An 18,259-nucleotide genomic window follows, 5' to 3' on the forward strand; every position below is an offset into this window, starting at 1 on the left:
TCAACTGCTTCCTAATTGGATAAGTTACTTACTCTCTCCAAACCTTCAGTTTACTCATTTCTAGAAGGAGCACGATAACCCTAAGCTCTCAGAGCTGGTGTAAGGCTCAGAAGGACCACATTTATAGCTCTCATACTGATAAACTCTCCTATTGATGAAATAAAGCAATCTTAGACACTGATTCCTAATTTGCTCAGGATTAATTTGGAGTCAAGAGTCAAATCCCACCACTTAGGAAACCACTGAATCACGAATATATGTCTGATGGCTTACCTCTGCAGCATATCTCACTCCATCCACCACGTGCTCAGAGCCATGATCATCAGAAGACCCCCAATGAAGGTGAAACTGTCGCAAGCGGTAGCTTCCAAAGAGAGGACCCCCAAGCAGAACTAAACACCAACATATTTTAAATTGTTAGCAAGAAAAAAATATTTACACATGCTGCTACGATTCATATCATCTCCCCGAATTATTCAACATGCCCATGTCCTCCGAGGAATTTTTTACAAATGTGTCATTTAGTTTGCAAAAAGGCATACAATTTTTAGGTATATGAGGAATGAAAACAAACATTTTAAAAGGTTGGAGAGTCCACAATACAGATTTTTATGGGACATCTGGGAAATCACAACAGACACAGGGGTTAGAAAGTAGAAGAAATTAGGAGTTCCTAAAAGCAAAGAATTGGTCTGTTTATTGGAGGATGTCAGCCTCTCTGAATGTGGTATGTAAAGAGGGCCACTTTGAACTTGGTGGAGCAGCCCAGCACTATGCTTAGAAAACAGCCTCCAGCATTGAGAAGACGTAGGCTCATGCTCTTACTGTGTGATCTTGCGTCAACTCTAACTTCAAATCTTTAGCTTTTATGTCTGTCACCTCAAGACAGTAATACTCCCTCCTCCTAATACTGTTTTGAAAATAGAAGAAAAGTTGAATACAAGGAACTTATCACTGCCTGGCACTCAATCAGCATGCTGGACATGTTAGCTTTTATTACTATTTTATTGTTAGGATTACTACAAAAATTGGCCAAGTAAGCACATCTTTTGTACTTGAATTCTATCTTTCCAGGGAAACCTGGAATACAGGACAAAATTAACTCTTTTTTGGCAACAGAATCATATCTTAAGTATATGGAAGAGCTTCTTAAGAGAAAACATAGCTCTAAACTATCTCCTCCTAATTAATTTTTACTGGGCATGTTTAAAGGATATGGTGGGGGGGATAAGAAAGCACTGAATGTTCAATACACCTTATGCATTACTAATCTCCCATCAACATCCAATGGAAGTGTTAGATTGTGAGATGCAGCCTTAATAATAGTTTGATTTAAATGACCCTACTCTTCAGAGATTTCAGATAGGTAGAGATGCAGAGATAGAGATATCTCAAAATTTGTCAGGAATGATCTGTCTTATATAAGAAGCAAAAGATGTTATGGGGTGCCTGGCTGGCTCAGTCAGTAGAGTATGTGACTCTTGATCTCAGGGTCATGAGTTCAAGTCCCATGTTCCACAGGGAGCCTACAGAAGCAAAAGATGTTAAGGCATATCCCATGCAGTCTTCTAGACACAGCAAGGGAAAAAATGGAAAATACATTTGCCTAAAGCACACCCCTCGTTGAGCTATACTGAGGGAGAGAAATGGTCTGGTTGTATTAACCAGTACAACTGAATTCATTCCTTCCTTACTCAGGTGGACTCAGCTAAAGTTGAACATCAATGATTAAGAGTTAGTGTGGTTGGAATCAACAAAACTGGGGATAGTCCCAGCTCAGCTACTGAATTATGTAATCTTCCAAAACTCACTTAAGCCTCTGTGGGCATCAGCTTTCTTGTCTATATTTGTGTTCGTTTGTCTGTCTATTTTTAATTAGGAGATTAGACTGGATGCTCTTTAACTTCTACAGTTATCAAAACTACCAAGGAAAAAAACTGAGCATTTGCAATAAAAATTTTTTGGGAGGTCGAATGGTTGGAGGTTTCTTTAGATTCATTTGGATCCAGATTTCTTTACAATAAATAAAGATAGCTATTTCCAAAGCCCTCTGAAAAATAAAAGAGAAGAAGCATTTACATCAGATTCTAGGGCTTGCTCTTCTGTTAGTTACACTGTTATAAACAGAGTAGTTTTAGGGTTTTGAGTCTCCCACTGAACAGTGTTCTCGAGAGCAGACTCTGATTCAGTCCCTCCTGGACGCATCACCTAAGCACAGTAACTATCACAGAGCAGATACATGATAAATATTTGATGAATGAATGAATAAAACATTTGATCTGTCTTTAAACAAGCAGTTTCAAAGATGATTCACAGATAAATTAATTTAAAAGGCACATTTCCCTAAGTGACTCCATACAGCATGGATGCAATGGCATTCCAAATAAAAAGAAATCAGTATTGGTTTCAGGAGTGGAATTTAGTGATTCACCACTTACATATAAGTTACATATAACACCCAGTGCTCATTACGGCAAGTGCCCTCCTTAATGCCCATCATCCATTTAGCACATTCCCCCCTCTCCTTCCCTCCAGCAACCCTCAGTTTGTTCTCTGTAGTTAAGAGTCTTTTATGGTTTGCCTCTTCTCTGTTTTCATCTTATTTTTCTTTCCCTTCCCCTATGTTCATCCGTTTTGTTTCTTAAATTCCACTATGAATAACATCATATGATAATTGCCAAAGAAACTAACAATTCTATTGTCCTTTTTTTTTCTTACTGTAGCATAATAAGACCTGAGCTGAAACATAAATTCATTCCTTATATAAACATAAAAAGCAGATTAGAGAGCTTGAGTAATCAATGTGGAATTAACTTTGGGAGAAGATGCAAACAAGCTGACTCAAGAGAAAGAAAGTGATACCAAAAACACACATGGTTAGGGAAACATCCAAGAATAATGGTTGATCTCTGGAAAGCCTACTCAGAATCCAGGGTTTAAAGCCAGATTAGCATAGCTCTGCTAGTTAAGCAACAAAGACTGCCTTACACTCTACATATTTGGACTCCACATCTGAGTGTTTCCACTAAAATACCCAAACTGGGACCATGATCAGCAAATGTCTACTTGTGAAGAAAACATTCTCTTGGAGCAGAGCTCTTCTGAAGAAACGCAAGGTGGGGAAAAGTGAGTCAAAATAGTACGGTTAATTTTTTTTTTTTAAAGATTTTATTTTTATTATTTATTTGACAGAGAGACACAGCGAGAGAGGGAACACAAGCAGGGGGAGTGGGAGAGGGAGAAGCAGGCTCCCCGCAGAGCAGGGAGCCCGATGTGGGACTCGATCCCAGGACCCTGGGATCATGACCTGAGCCGAAGGCAGTCGCTTAACCGACTGAGCTACCCAGGCGCCCAATATTACGGTTAATTTATCATTGACTTTGAGATAGTCTATAATAAAATAATGAAACTATAACATAAAATGAATAATGGTGACAAAAGTTATTTTTAAGGAGAATGACTTAGTGTTTTCATGTGTCAAATCATTCATCTTCCTCTGCAACCTAGATGAGTAAATAAATATTATTGTCTCCATCTTATATCTGAAAACGAATAATCATTTCTCCAAAATCACAGCTGGTATACAAGCATAGTCCACTTATCTTTTCATTCAGAATTTTTCTAAAATCTTTTCCAAATAAAACACTCATATAAGAGGTCTACAGAGATTAATAAACCAGAGTTAAATGCCATAAAAGTTTGGGAAATTTTTTTTAAAGTTTTTATCCATTTATTTGCGAGAGAGAGAATGAGAGACAGAGAGCACGAGAGGGAGGAGGGTCAGAGGGAGAAGCAGACTCCCCGCCGAGCAGGGAGCCCGATGCGGGACTCGATCCTGGGACCCCAGGATCATGACCTGAGCCGAAGGCAGTCGCTTAACCAACTGAGCCGCCCAGGCACCCCCTGGAAAATCTTTAATATCTTAGTAAAAGGGTCCTTGTCATTTGTTATACGCTACAAAGACCAACAATGTTGTGAAACTAGAAATGTTTCTAGATTGTTAGAAATTTGCTAATCCAACTCATTTTCTGAAACTACACCGTCGTCAGTGGCCTTAAATGATAAGCAGGGTTGCAACAAAATCAGAAAAAAAAATCTAAAAATTAACACACTTATCTTTGCATGTATTTACTGTCTATCCCACCAGCACACAAACTCTTTTGAGGCAGAATCTGTCTTGTTCTCTTGTATCTCTAGTGCCTAGGACAGTGTCTGCATCGATAAATACCACGAACATAAAATAGGAAAAAGACCTCATCTATAGAAGCACTTCTCCATAAACTTTGGTTTATAAGGTGGCTACTGAGTAAGTGACCTAGGAATCGCTACAGAACATGTTCTTATGACTGCGAATCTAACAAAAGTCATAGCCTAATCATTGTGTAGTAAACATTTCTGTGAAGTAAAGCTAAGTGAATAGCACATCTGTATTCTGCTTGGAATCTAGGAAAAGAGGAACCAAACAGCACAAATCTGCCAGGATTATACTATGAGAGAGAGACCAAGGCCATCGATGTTTCTGGTCACTGGCGCCTGAATCCTTTATGGAGCCAGGAAAGTCTTCATTAAGTCTGGCTTCTTTTGTCCTGAGCATATGCACACCATGTTACTCTCCCATTGCTCATTCATTCAACAATTCTGAAGAGCTTACTATGGGCCTGCAACTGTGTTCAATACTAAGTATGGGATGCTGAGTAAGATCATCCCTATCCTCAAGGAACTTACAGTCTAGTGAGGGAAACATCATTACACTAAAGCTTTGTAATATCTACATGTCACAGATCACCAATTCAGTTTCCTGCAGATCTTGGCTTCTGGGAGGGATCACACAACTAAGGTATCCTTCCCCCATATCTTTTTCTGTTTTGTTTTTCTTTTTCTTTTCTAATGTATAACTTCAGATCTTGTGAATTTGGTTGATTTCAGGTAGTTACCTAGAACCACATAACTAGAACTTGATAACTAGATTGTAACTGAGAAATTAATAATTTCTAGAGATGAAAATTAAAGAATAAGCACTGAAACCATCAAGTCACTGGTGTTCCGAGGAGGCCTTTCTTAACGAGAAACCAGCTTCCTTTTGACATCTTTAAAAAATTTCAGCACAACATACCTCATATATGGTAAGGATACAGGCCTGTTATGTATTATGCTTTATTATTATTAGTTATTAATATTTATTAAGCACTTACTCTATGCCAGGAACCCTCATTTATTAAAATATAAAAATTAGGACAACAGCCTTTAAAAATTAAACATTCAAACAATGAATAATCCACTAATACTTAGGTGTCAAATGGTAAATATTAATTGATTTCTGGTGGTTTGTAATTTTATTGGGATTTCACCTATGTAGACTAATGTATCAATTTTATTGGGATTTCACCTATGTAGACTAATGTATCAGTTTTATTGGGATTTCACCTATGTACACTAATGTATCAATTTTATTGGGATTTCACCTATGTACACTAATGTATCAATTTTATTGGGATTTCACCTATGTACACTAATGTATCAATTTTATTGGGATTTCACCTATGTAGACTAATGTATCAATTTTGTTGGGATTTCACCTATGTACACTAATGTATCCTGTATCATAATGCCATATCAATTTTCTAGGTCCTCCAGGAAACATCATACCAAAAAAAAATGTTTTTAACTGGAACACACATTTACTGAGTACCTATTGTGTGCAAGGCACCATGCTAGATAGATGAGTAAGACATAGCTATTGCCCACAGGGAGTCTTGAGCTGAGTGGAAAGAGAACCAACTGGCAGTTACAATGCAGTGTGGGAAGTTCTGTGATAGGACAAGCCTGGAGTGCCACAAGAAGAGTTGTGGGGCCAGTCGGGTGAGATTCCCAGAGCTGAGATCCTGTCTGAGTACAAAAAGACCAGGAGCTAAGGTGAGAATGCCCTTGCCTTTCCTTATCAGATTATTTCTCTCCTACCATGGCCAACAGGACTTCTTCCCCCCAAATTTCATATCCTCCTGCCCCCTTTTTACTTTATTTATTTTTTAAAAGACTTTATTTATTTGACAGGGAGAGAGAGCACGAAAGCAGGCAGAGCGGCAGGCAGAGGGAGAGGAAGAAGCAGCCCCCCTGCTGAGCAGGGAGCCCGATGCAGGATCCTGGGATCAGGACCTGAGCCAAAGGCAGATGCTTAATCGACTGAGCCACCCAGGCTCCCCTGCCACCTTTTTAAAGGTTTATTAAAATTCCTATGGGTGATGCACCAGAGGTTAACCACACAGAATGCAACTTCCCAGACAAAGAAGGCCTGCAAGGACCATGAGGAAGGTTTCATGCCTGTGGTTTCTTGATTGGTGGGATTCAGAGTTAATTTTGGTCAAGAATGGCTTCTTTACAAAATGGAAACTGTCTTCTTCAAATCAAAGTGGTTTGCTACAGAAAGTATCTTTGTGTTTTTTATAGTTTACCAAAGAAAAAGAAAAGCCAACAATTTAGTAGTGGTTTCTACTTTTTCACTGATTTAATACCCAGAATCACCATGAAACATTCTATTTTAATTTATCTTGAGAAAAAAGAATGAGAATCATGACCCATATTTATGTAGTTTCTGTCTCAGAGGGTACAAAATACTTTACAGACATTTCCAATTAACCCTGGTAATTTCACTGTGATCTAGATAGGATAGAGGCCTTCACATGGGGGAGAGGGCACACATTACCAATCACAGACACAGTGTCAAATCTGGAAACACAAACAAACTGATTTCCCTGGGTTAACCCAAAGTAGAGGGAAAATGAGAGGAAGAGGGAAAGAGACAGGGAGAAAAAGGAAGAGAGAAAGAGGGAGAGGAAGGAAAAAGGGAGAGGGAGAGAGGAAACCTAGATCATCATCAAGCAAATTAGACTAGGAATTTTTTATGACTAAGGCTGCCCACATTTATAAATAAAAATGTTTTGGGGCATCTGGGTGGTTCAATCAGTTAAGTGTCTGACTCTTGGTTTCGGCTGAGGTCATGATCTCAGGGTCATGAGATCAAGCTCCATGCTCAGCAGGGAGTCTGCTTGAGATTCTATCCTTCTCCCTCTGCCCTTCTCTTCATTCATGTGTTCTTTTTCTTTCTCCCTCTCTCTAAAATAAATAAATCTTAAAAAAAAAAAAACAAACTTAAAGTTTTAGGTGAAGTGCATTTAATCACTTCTTATTCTAAAACTAGGAGTGAGTAGCCTCAAGTTTTTATGTTTGAGATATAAACTGTACCAAACTATGATTATGGGTGGTATAAACTTTATACTCAGAAGCCTTGGACTATTTACAATGTACCCACCAATCATATCTATTAATACAGATTCATAAAACTGAGGGCTTGAAGAAAAGACAACTGAATATAGTATATAAAAAGCAATGTCCCCCCTTCCCCAAAAAGTTAAAAATACCATGTATTAATCTTTCTTTGTGCATTTTTCCTCAATGCTCTGATGAAAATACATCTTTTATGAATTTGACAAATATGAGAAGTTTTGTGGGCTTATAATTTTTGCTAACAATATAGTGTCACATAAATACAGTATATTATTACTAACCTAAATCTGAGCTTAATGAACAAGTGAAAACCTTCTTCCAATTTAGGATTTTTATAATTTAACTATATTTTTCATTAATAGAGCAAATATAGCAACATCCTAATATTAGACTAAAAATAAAAATAATTTGTCAGAAGCCTTAAGAGGTATTCCAAAATTCAGGCGCCTGGGTGGCTCAGTTGGTTAAGCATCTGCCTTCAGCTCAGGTCATGATCCCAGGATCCTGGGATCGAGTCCCGCATGGGGCTCCTTGCTTAGCGGGGAGCCTGCTTCTCCCACTGCCTGCTTCTCCCCCTGCTCCCCCTTGTGCTCTCTCTCTTTCTCTCTTCTGTCAAATAAATAAATAAAATCTTAAAAAAAAAGTATTCCAAAATTCAATTCTCTCTAATCTTCTCTCTCAACTTAACTTTAAACTGGATATCATCCATTCCTTGGGTAGTAGATATGCTTGAAGAAGGATTAAATGTTCATCTTAAGGAAATTCTCTTTTTCTACTTCATTTAGTTATCAAATTAACAAATAAACTAAAGTTTTATTTGGTTGGTCCGTGACATTCACAGTGTGAGAGACATTATCTCATGAAATAGTCAAATAAAACTTTTATTACAAGTTCTAGCAAAGTATTGATAAGGAACACACAATGCATAGGTATTTTAAATATGAAAGATAAGAAATCACAGTCCAATCATCCAAGACCCTCATCCCCCACCAAAAAAAAGAACGAACCTGATTTGTCCTCTGTGTCATCAAAGTCAACGCTGAAGGAATGGCCACTATTACTGATGATTTTGGCTGAGTTTGCATCATACTTGATACTAAGAGGTCGCAGGGAAGAGTCATATTTCACTTCTTTGGTTTTAATCTCAATCGGAGATTGCTGATCCCCGTCAGCAATAGGGAAAAATTTATTCCAATGAATAGGACCTTAAATATATAGGACCAAAAGAAAAGGACTAAATAAGTTATTTCCTTTACCAAACAAATGCACTGTGCTTGAGTTGAAGGAAAAACAAGTGAGATCTTCATCTTCAGGACTTTTACATCTAATTTTTGTTACAAGACTAGTTGTTTTTATTATGGGTATGAAAACCTCCTGTTTGCCTTAATTCATTTGCAGCATTCAACTAACCCTTATGGACAAAAAGCATGTAAGTTTTATTTTTTTTTTAAAGATTTTATTTATTTATTTGACAGAGAGAGACAACAGCGAGAGAGGGAACACAAGCAGGGGGAGTGGGAGAGGGAGAAGCAGGCTTCCTGCGAAGCAGGGAGTCCAATGTGGGGCTCGATCCCAGGACCCTGGGACCATGACCTGCACTGAAGGCAGACGCTTAACCGATTGAGCCACCCAGGGGTCCCCAAAAGCATGTAAGTTTTAAAAAGTACTTTCTAGGGGTGCCTGGGTGGCTCAGTTGGTTAAGCGTCTGACTCCTGGTTTTGGCTCAGGTCATGATCTCATTGGTCATGATCTCATGGCTCATGAGATTGAGCCCCATGTCTGCCGGGCTCCCTGCTCAGCGGGGAGTCTGCTTGAGATTCTCTCCCTCTGCTGCTCCCCCACCCCCACGCACATGTGCTCTCTTTTGATCTCTCTCTCTCTAAAATAAATACATCTTTAGAGGGAAAAAAAGTACTTTCCAAAGGTACCTTTCTACCAAGCTACAAACAACAGCACTATTCATCACTGAAAACAATGAGATTTAGTCTCAGCTCCAAGAATGATCTGTGATAGCTCCAGCAGTCAACAAGTTCATGGGATGAAAGAATTAATGGAACTGAGAAAGCTGTGTAGCAAAAAAAGGGTGCAGTTCTTAAAAATGCTATCCCTATTTCTTTCTTCTATCACTCACTGGTGTCTTCAGGTGTCACCCAGGCCTCAACTCAGTTACCTCTGATGTGCAACAGGCATACTAAGGAAATACCTAAATTTTTCACACAGCATAATCCAAATAAAATGGCTGCACCATGTCAGGAAATGTAATATTGTTGATTATCTTCAGGGGAGTCAGGTAACAATTTCTTTCTTTCTTTCTACATTTCAGAAGGTCCTTCTGCGGTTATTTTGCCAGTGTCACACTTGAATTCCAACACAAGAGACAATTGTCATCCTGATCCTCTATTCAAAAAGTCAAAATTGCATCTAGTTCCCAAGTAGGACACATGTTTGGTAAACTGACATGAACCAATAAGCGGGCAATTCCCTTGTCTAGACTTTTCATTTCTCTGGGAGACTTGATTCAAGTTCTGCCTCCCAAAACCAAGAGCAAGACTGTAGCTTCAAGGAACCTCTAACCTGTAGTGACTACTCAATTATGCCTACTATGCCTGCAATTTCCACAGCTACCACCAGGGCGGCAGAGCACAGGGCTACTGACTAAGCTTTTCCCTCTTTCACTAATCGGATTTCTCTAACATTCAAGTACTTATTAAAATGACACAGCATGACAATTAAACATTTGTTACTGACAACAACAAATACTTTTAAGGATAAGATTTAGAATGACGTTTCAAAAATGCAAATACATTGCAATTACCAACAGCTTCAATCTCTAAATTTAATGCTCCTTATTAGTCTCCAATTTTGCAAAGGAGAAAGCTTAAGCTCTTTCCTTCACATATGCTTCAGGTACAAAAAGTCAGAGCATGAATATATAACAACCATACACACAACTTAAAAGCTCTTCTCTTGCGAATCTGACACTTTGGACTTCAAAGCAACTTGAACATCAAAAGTCCTTGCTTATAACTTATTACAAAAAAGGCATTACATTTCCTGATTTATTAAGAACTCCAGTTTACCTTTCTAGTACTCTTTCTCTGCACAATCTAGTCCTTGCTTTAAGTGAGAAAAGTTTCCTATCTCACTGTCACCAAGCATGACTTAACCTGATGAGAATTAGAGTTTGAATATGTGATGCATATATCACAAAATGGTGTTGACATTTTTCTTTCTCTTCCTAATTCCTTTCCTCTCCTATTTCCAGTCCTTTATAACAAGAATAATTTTTAAAAGTAGAGGCAACCCAAAATAAAATAAAAATAATCCCACTTTGCATAAATTATTCAATATCATTTATTAACCACCATAGTGGGTTCATTTCCCTGCCTCTTAAAGAGGCCCCTTTTAAAAAATTTTTCCAAAACATCCAACTTTAAACCCATTTAAACCTAGTTCTTAAGTAGAGATATCTAGTGACTCTTCCACTGATTCAAGGACTGTTGAGTATCTATAGAGACATGTAGTTTTCAGTAAGTGTCACATTCCCTAAACTGAACCAATGAAACTATCACAGGTTAGTGCAAGAACTTACATGTTTTTGGTGAAGGTGGTCCCCCAGTCCAATGCCTCAACTCTTGGTGTTCCATTTTGTCATTGCTACTATAGCCAGTTTAAGTTTCCTTTTATCTGCTCACTCACTGCTTCTGTCAGTCTCAACAGAAAACAAGCAACCAAACTTGCCCAGTCAGGATTCAACATATTTCCAGTAGGATTTTGGCACAGTTGATCTACTTACAGGCACGGTCCTCAGAAAGCTATCTAAAAGCAGGAAATGGCCCTATAAATTCTTAGCAGAAATACAGAATCTCTCTTTGGTAGTGACTTTTCAGGGATAGATTTTTTAAATTTCTGAAGATGAGCTCCATTGGAGTCACTATTTTCTAACATATAAACGTAGTAAAGAGTAATCAGTACTCATTGACTGAAAATACCCTTCTTCTTCCTAACTATAATGAGGGCACTGTTGCTACCCAGGAACTATTAAATAACAAAAATTAAAATTATTCCAGCAGAGAGGAAAATTAAAAGAAATTTGTTTTGTGTTTTTTTCCCAAACATAAATTGGAAAGTAGCAAAAGTGTGAGATTATAATTATAGTTTCAGTCAGAAAGAAATTCACCTAAATTATACCTTTTATTATTAAAGTTCTAAATTTCACCTGCTGCCATTTTTAAACTGGCTAGCTAATCATAACTTCAAAAAGGCTACAATTAGAAAAGAAGATTTTCTCTTTCTTTGTGAAAATAAACTTTCTATAAAATTTGACTGTAGGGTACTGTTCAATAATATATATGTTAATCCAAGGAAAGTATTATTATTATTGTTATTATTCACAGATCTAATTTTGACAGTGAGTCATTGTCAGGCTTTCTTGGTTTTATCTTGCAGTTATTTCAAATAATGGTTATTTTGATGATTTAGTATATAGAAGTATACATCTTATTATTACTGACACTCCCATCAATAAATACATGTTCACCAACGTGCTAAAATTTGAATAATCCTCTGTCTCTGCAAGGATGAGTGTGGGAAAGGGAGAAAGAGTGAAGAAGTAGCCCGAAGTATTACTTCATTTTTTTTTTAGAAAGAACTTAAATCTTCCTAAAGCTAACAGTACCAAACTGCCATGGCAATATTTTATAGTAACAGCTATTAAGAAAATTGCAGTATTTTGGTTGCCAAGAAGGCAACTTAAATCATCAGGGTTGCAATTCAATTATTAAAATTTCTTAAGTATAGCTTCAAATGTTTTCCATGACTTGTTTTCCTCCAAGTGAATAGTGAACTTGTCAATTCATTAAAGTATGTCATCAGACTTCTAATCTCCGTGCCTTTAACTGATAAGTAGTTGTTACTGGGGAAAGTCCTCGGCTTTTCAAAGGAAAGTGAATGGACATGTAACGAAGATTTCGGGGTCTGGGAGTCTTCACGGGGCTAAGGCACACCAACTCTCACCCCCACGATCAACACCCTCCAAATAACGCTTTTCCCCGTCTACACAAGACTAAGCCTTCCCTCCACTTCCTGCATTCAGCTCTGGGGAAAGCTGCCCAATTTAAAGAGGAACCAAAAAGTTTCTCGCAAGTGCGTGATCAGCAGTGTGTGGGTCTGTCCCCTACAACCGCCCCCTGAGCAAAGCCCTCCCTCGGATCTGCAGAAAGCGCTCACCGTTGTGTTCGCCGTAACCCCAGCTGAGGCGCGACATGGTCCCTCGGGGGAGGCAGAGGAAGGTGTGGCAGGGCAGCGAGAAAAGCGAGCGAGCGGGGCAGGCGCGCGAGCTGGCGAAGGGTCCGCCCGCAGCCACCCGGCAGAAAGGGAGCGCTGAAACCCCGGGGCCAGGGCGCTAACGACCTCGTCCGCCAGGGGGCAGCGGCGTGCAGGAAGGCGCCCGCACGCGTGAGGGCGACCCGGGGCGGTGGAGCTGAGCTGGGTCCAGGGGCGCAAGTTTGAACTCCAGAGGAGCAGAGCGGGCGTGATAGAGAGGCAGAGGGGGAAGGGCGGAAGGAGGGAAAGAAAGAGAGAAGGGTTTCCAGAGCGGATTTTCTGCCTTCTGAGAAGTAGTCACCCCGGAAAGTCTTGCTCTGAGGCCTATCCTGGGAATAAATGAATCACCTGGGCCTGAAGCTGTCAGGCTGGAAGGTGGGGCTGCTGGTGGCGATGAAGTCGTTGATGGTAGTGGTGGTGGTGATTCCAAGTACAAAACAAGAATGACAATGGCAACGGCCACAAAAATAATGTAGCTGCTATTCATTAAAGGCTTCCCCTGGGCCAGTGTCTGAACCAAGACGTTTACCCACATTTTGCCATTAGATCCTCAACATTCCTTTGAGATTGCCCCAGAGGCTTAAGAGAAGCTAAGTAACCTGCCCCAGGTCTCCCAGCTAATAGGGGCTGAGAGTTCCTACTAAAAAGGGACAGATGTCCCTTCCCTTCCCCAGCCTGGCGACCCCGCCCATTCATCCTGTCCCCTTCCTGACTCTCACCTCTACAGGCTGTGGCTTGAGGAGTGAGGGAACCAACCTGATTATTGATTCTTGGTCCAGAAGTTCTGCTGCCCTTTTGTCCCTGCAGAGAGGAAGACGTTCAGTCCATCTTGTCTTGGATGCATGGTAGGCTTGCTGTCCTCGGGCTGAAAGCTGAGCTGAACTGACTGCAGAGCCTTGAATTTCTGTCCTGGAGTAGTGGGTGTTCTGGGCTCAGAGTGAAAAATAAAGAGAACTCTGAGACCTGCCAGGATTATAATTACTGTTCCAGATGCGGGAGGGTGTGAGTTGGGTCAATTTGAAATTTCAAATTGAACTGTGCAGTGTTATTTATGGGCAAACTAATGCAAAGAGCTTCTTAATGGTCATGAGCCTTCCATAAAAGATGTAAGGGTGGCTCTTCAACTATCATCTTCCACTTTCTCTTGCCATCCACACAGCAGCTGTATAATGTGGTAATTGTAAGTCCTAGGAGGGTACCTCTTTTGGTAACCACCGTATTGTTGAGGGACCACTAAATAAAGATCAATTTGAATGATTCTTCTGACCTAAATACCCCATAGTGCAGCCTGCACCTCCTTCTGCTTTTGTAATTTTTAATGAGGTTAGAATGCAATGGAAAAAAAATTTTATACAGCCTGGGCGCCTGGGTGGCTCAGTTGGTTAAGCGACTGCCTTCAGCTCAGGTCATGATCCTGGAGTCCCGGGATCGAGTTCCACATGGGGCTCCCTGCTCGGCAGGGAGTCTGCTTCTCCCTCTGACCCTCCTCCCTCTCATGCTCTCTGTCTCTCATTCTCTCTCTCTCAAATAAATAAATAAAATCTTTAAAAAAAAAAAACTTTAAAAAAAAATTTGTATACAGCCATAAGTACAATAAACTTTATGCTCCTCTTACACCTAAGGGAAAGCATAAGCTTTCTCTTCCATATTCTCTGGCACAATTGGATTCATTTATGCTGGCGTAATAGTGGCCAAACTTATTTTTTAGATTTTATTTATTTATTTGACAGAGAGAGACACAGCGTGAGAGAGAACACAAGCGGGGGAGTGGGAGAGGAAGAAGCAGGCTTCCCGCCAAGTAGGGAGCCCCACACGGGGCTTGATCCCAGGACCCGGGGACCATGACCAGAGCCGAAGGCAGATGCCCAAAGACTGAGCCACCCAGGCGCCCCAGTGGTCAAACTTTTAATAAAAGTTTTATCTATATTCACTTTCACTACAAAGGACAAAATACATATATGTATATATTTATATGTGAACACATATTGAAGTACTCTTCTCCAAAATATACAAAAAATTCTTGAAACTCAACAATAAGAAAACAACCTGATGAAAAAATGTCCTGAAGACCTTAACAGACATCTTACCAAAGAAAATATACAGATTGTAAATAAGCACAAGAAAGATGCTCCACATCATATGTCATCAGGAAAATACAAATTAAGACAATAGGGAGATACCACTACATACCTATGAGAATGGTGAAAATCCAGAACACTGACAACACCAAATGTTGGCAAGGTTGTGGAACAATAAGAACTTTCATTCATTCATGATGGGAATGCAAAATGGTGCAGCCACTTTAGAAGACAGTTTGGCAATTTCTTACAAAACTAAACATACCCCTACCATATGATCCAGCTATCACAGTACTATGATTATGTTAAGTGAAATAAGTCAAGCAGAGAAAGTCAATTATCATATGGTTTCACTTATTTGTGGAACATAAGGAATAACATGGAGGACATTAAGAGAAGGAAGGGAAAATTGGGTGGGGGGAATTGGAGGGAGAGATGAACCATGAGAGACTATGGACCTGAGAAACAAACAGGGTTTTAGAGGGGAGTGGGGAGGGGGGATTGGTTAGCCCGGTGATGGGTATTAAGGAGGGCACGTACTGCATGGAGCACTGGGTGTTATACGATAATAATGGATTGTGGATCACTACATCAAAAACTAATGATGTATTGTATGGTGACTAACATAACATAATAAAATTAAAATAAATAAATAAATAAATAAATAAATAAATAAAGGGATAAATACAAAAAAAAAAAAAAACAAAACAAAACTCTGTATGAGGGGTGCCTGAGTGGCTCAGTCGGTTAAGTGTCCAACTCTTGATTTCAGTTCAGGTCATGATTTCACAGTTGTGAGATGAAGCCCTGCATCAGGCTCTGTGCTGGGCATGGAGCCCGCTTAAGATTCTCCCTTATTCTCTCTTTCTCCCTCTCTTCTTCCTCACACCCTCTCCCTCTCTAAAAGAAAAATACTCTTGTTTATTACAATGATGAATACATTTGTCCAAAACCACAGAATATAAAACACCAAGAGTGAACCCTAAGGTAAACTATGAACTTTGGGTGATAAGTTCATCATTTGTAATAAATATAGCCTCTGGTGGAACAAGTTGATAATGGAGGAGGCTAAGCATTTTGGGGACAAGGGTTAGAGATTATATGGGAACTCTCTGTACCTTCCTCTCAATTTTGTTGTGAACCCAAAATTACTATAATAGTCTTTCTTAAAAATTAGCAAAATAAACCCACAAAATACTAATGGAGTCATGTAAAACACACACAGAGGATGTAGCATGTAGGAGGTCCACTGTCAAATTTGGGACAACTTGGCCATCAAAAAGAATAATAATAGTAATAGATTGTAACTTCCACTCCCCAAAATATCCATGAGTCCACCGTGATACTGAAAGAAAGAGAAAGAGAGAAAATGGTTCTTTATGAGAGAATGTAAGCTACTAAATACAGATAAAGTGATAGAATCATAAAACAATCATTTTTGCAAGGCCAGTGTAATATTTGGCTCAGGCAAGGATCAGTAATGGGTGCTAAAATTTCTAGGTGAAATGCTATTGGGAATTAGGATATTCACTCAGCCTGGGATTAAGAGACAAAATACATGCCACAACCAAACATAATGTGTGACCCTCAGTTGAATCCTAGGTTGGGAAAAAAGATGCAACTGGGGACAGTTAAAGAAATGTAAATACAGACCACATGTAGGTGATATTATTGAAATGAATTATTGATGTTAATTTTCATAGGTGTGGTGATGGTACTGGCAATACTTTAGGAGATGAACGCCAAAGCAGTAGGGCCGAAGTACCTTCATGTCTGCAACTCTCAGATGCCTCAGTCAATAATTGGTGAATCTAGCTGAAGGATGTTTGGGTTCTCATGTTACTACTCTTACAATTTTTTTGTAGGTTTTATTTTTTTCCAAAAAAAGTCTGGGGCAATGGAAACCTTCTAATTCCTCCAATTAATGAACCATTAGCTTGCTAAATAACCTTTTATAACTAGGTGTGGGTTTTCTCCTTAACAAAGAGCCTCTGTGTCCAGGTTCATAACCATGAAGTGTAAACAAGTAGAGGAAAATTAACACTGACCAGAGAACCGAGGTTTCGTGACCAAACATGTGGTCATAATCTCCACTTCACTCTTGATTCAATTAGATCCAGTTCAAGCTTCCTTTGAAACAAACCATGCTTAAGTCAGCTCTTCTCTTCAATGATCACACACTGTATGTTATGAGCAGCTCTTGTAAGTTATAACTCTAGCCATAAAAATGTCATTAAGGATGGTAACATATTAAGAAAATACCAAAATATGAATTAATATTATTCTATTAGGGCATATATATACAGACTCTTCCTCTGAGATGCACTTTTTTTCAAGGATTCTTTTTAGAAACTCTGAACGTGAATCCAAGTGGCTATTATCATGACTTCTCCTGAGCAGTAAACTGAGATGAACAAGGTTCCTCAGTTACCTAGAGAGGCAGGCCACATAGTTGGGGACATAGCCCCAGTCTGCAGAGTCCCAAGTCCAAGGTGCTCCAGTCTGTGCCCATTTCCTTCATTCAAGTCCTATGATTTGCACAGCTGGGACTTATTAACCACAGGAATGTCTTATCATTTGGTATGGAAAGTGTTGGTTTTACGGAGCTGATACTACATGGGGGTTTCGATTTCTTTAATTTCCGATTCCTAAGGTTATTTTAAGGTTATCCTAAGGTTAGGATTGCATAATACAATCTCCTAAAGGGGCTGCAGGACTTGCCCAAGTGACCCAGGTTTCATGCCAAGATGGGAATACTCAGACCAAAATTGAAAAGGTAGCTTCAATGAATCACCTCTCAAATCACTTTCCAGATTATAACTTTCAGGAACTGGAGCCAAATATTTTGTCCTGTATTGTCAGACACGAACGTACATTGCCAAAACCCTACCTTCTACATTTTTGTTCTTTTGTTTAATCTCATACAGTCTTCTAACAGGAATTTATGACACCCTATTTTATAGTGTTTCATATCTTATTTGAGCATATTATAAAAGTAAATAAAGCGGGAAAGAGAAAAGGAGAGAGCTAAGATTATTTAAAAGGAAATAAATTTGTATAGACATCAGATCAGTGTTGAAAAGTCTAGATAATTCAGGGCAACATAATTCAACTGTCAAAGAATTTAATCGTTATTAGCTCGGAATAAGCTAATTTGGAAATAAGTCAATTTCACTCTTTTGCTGTCAACTCTTTGAAATATAACGACAGATAGAATAAGGGGTGCTAACAGGCATTCTGTCATCAGAATTTATAAGCCTTACCTCCCCTCTTCTGTCCTCTAGGGAAGGGCAGTCTGTTCTCTCAAGAGCAATAATCCCCATCTCACCATCAAGCAAGGTTTGATAGACCCACACACACACTCCAAGAAGTTCTCTGCCTGGATACCACCATTTGACCACGAAAGATTTGATGCACTAGCCCTACCTAGGAAAACCTCCCACTCCCACCAAACACATACGATCACATCCTTTATAACTTATGGCACCAACTCCTCTTCCTCTTGATCATTGCCATCATCATACTAATATGTTCTAGAATTTCCTCTTGTTAGAGGGAAAATCCCTTCCTGAACA

General features: G+C 39.3%; 1 protein-coding gene across 4 annotated transcripts in view; it reads right to left on the reverse strand.

Moving 5' to 3' along the window:
- Positions 1-12,646, reverse strand: part of CA13 (carbonic anhydrase 13) — a 34,807-nt gene extending 22,161 nt beyond the window's left edge. Inside the window, exons 1-3 of one of the 4 annotated variants that reach the window (XM_045896294.3) lie at positions 12,511-12,640; positions 8,289-8,486; positions 274-392 (exon numbers count right to left, since the gene is read on the reverse strand). In XM_045896294.3, coding sequence (XP_045752250.1) covers positions 274-392; positions 8,289-8,486; positions 12,511-12,547 — 354 coding nt within the window. In that variant the 5' untranslated portion in view covers positions 12,548-12,640. Of the gene's footprint in view, positions 1-273; positions 393-8,288; positions 8,487-10,873; positions 11,082-12,510 lie in introns of those variants that run through there. The other 3 variants (XM_064588149.1, XM_064588148.1, XM_054512548.2) reach the window with 3 other exon arrangements.
- Positions 12,647-18,259: the final 5,613 nt, after the last annotated feature.

This window comes from Mirounga angustirostris, unplaced genomic scaffold, assembly GCF_029215605.1.
Source record: "Mirounga angustirostris isolate CCGP_5_RB_7025 unplaced genomic scaffold, mMirAng1.0.hap1 SCAF_4, whole genome shotgun sequence".
In the NCBI taxonomy this organism is placed as follows: Eukaryota; Metazoa; Chordata; class Mammalia; order Carnivora; family Phocidae; genus Mirounga; species Mirounga angustirostris.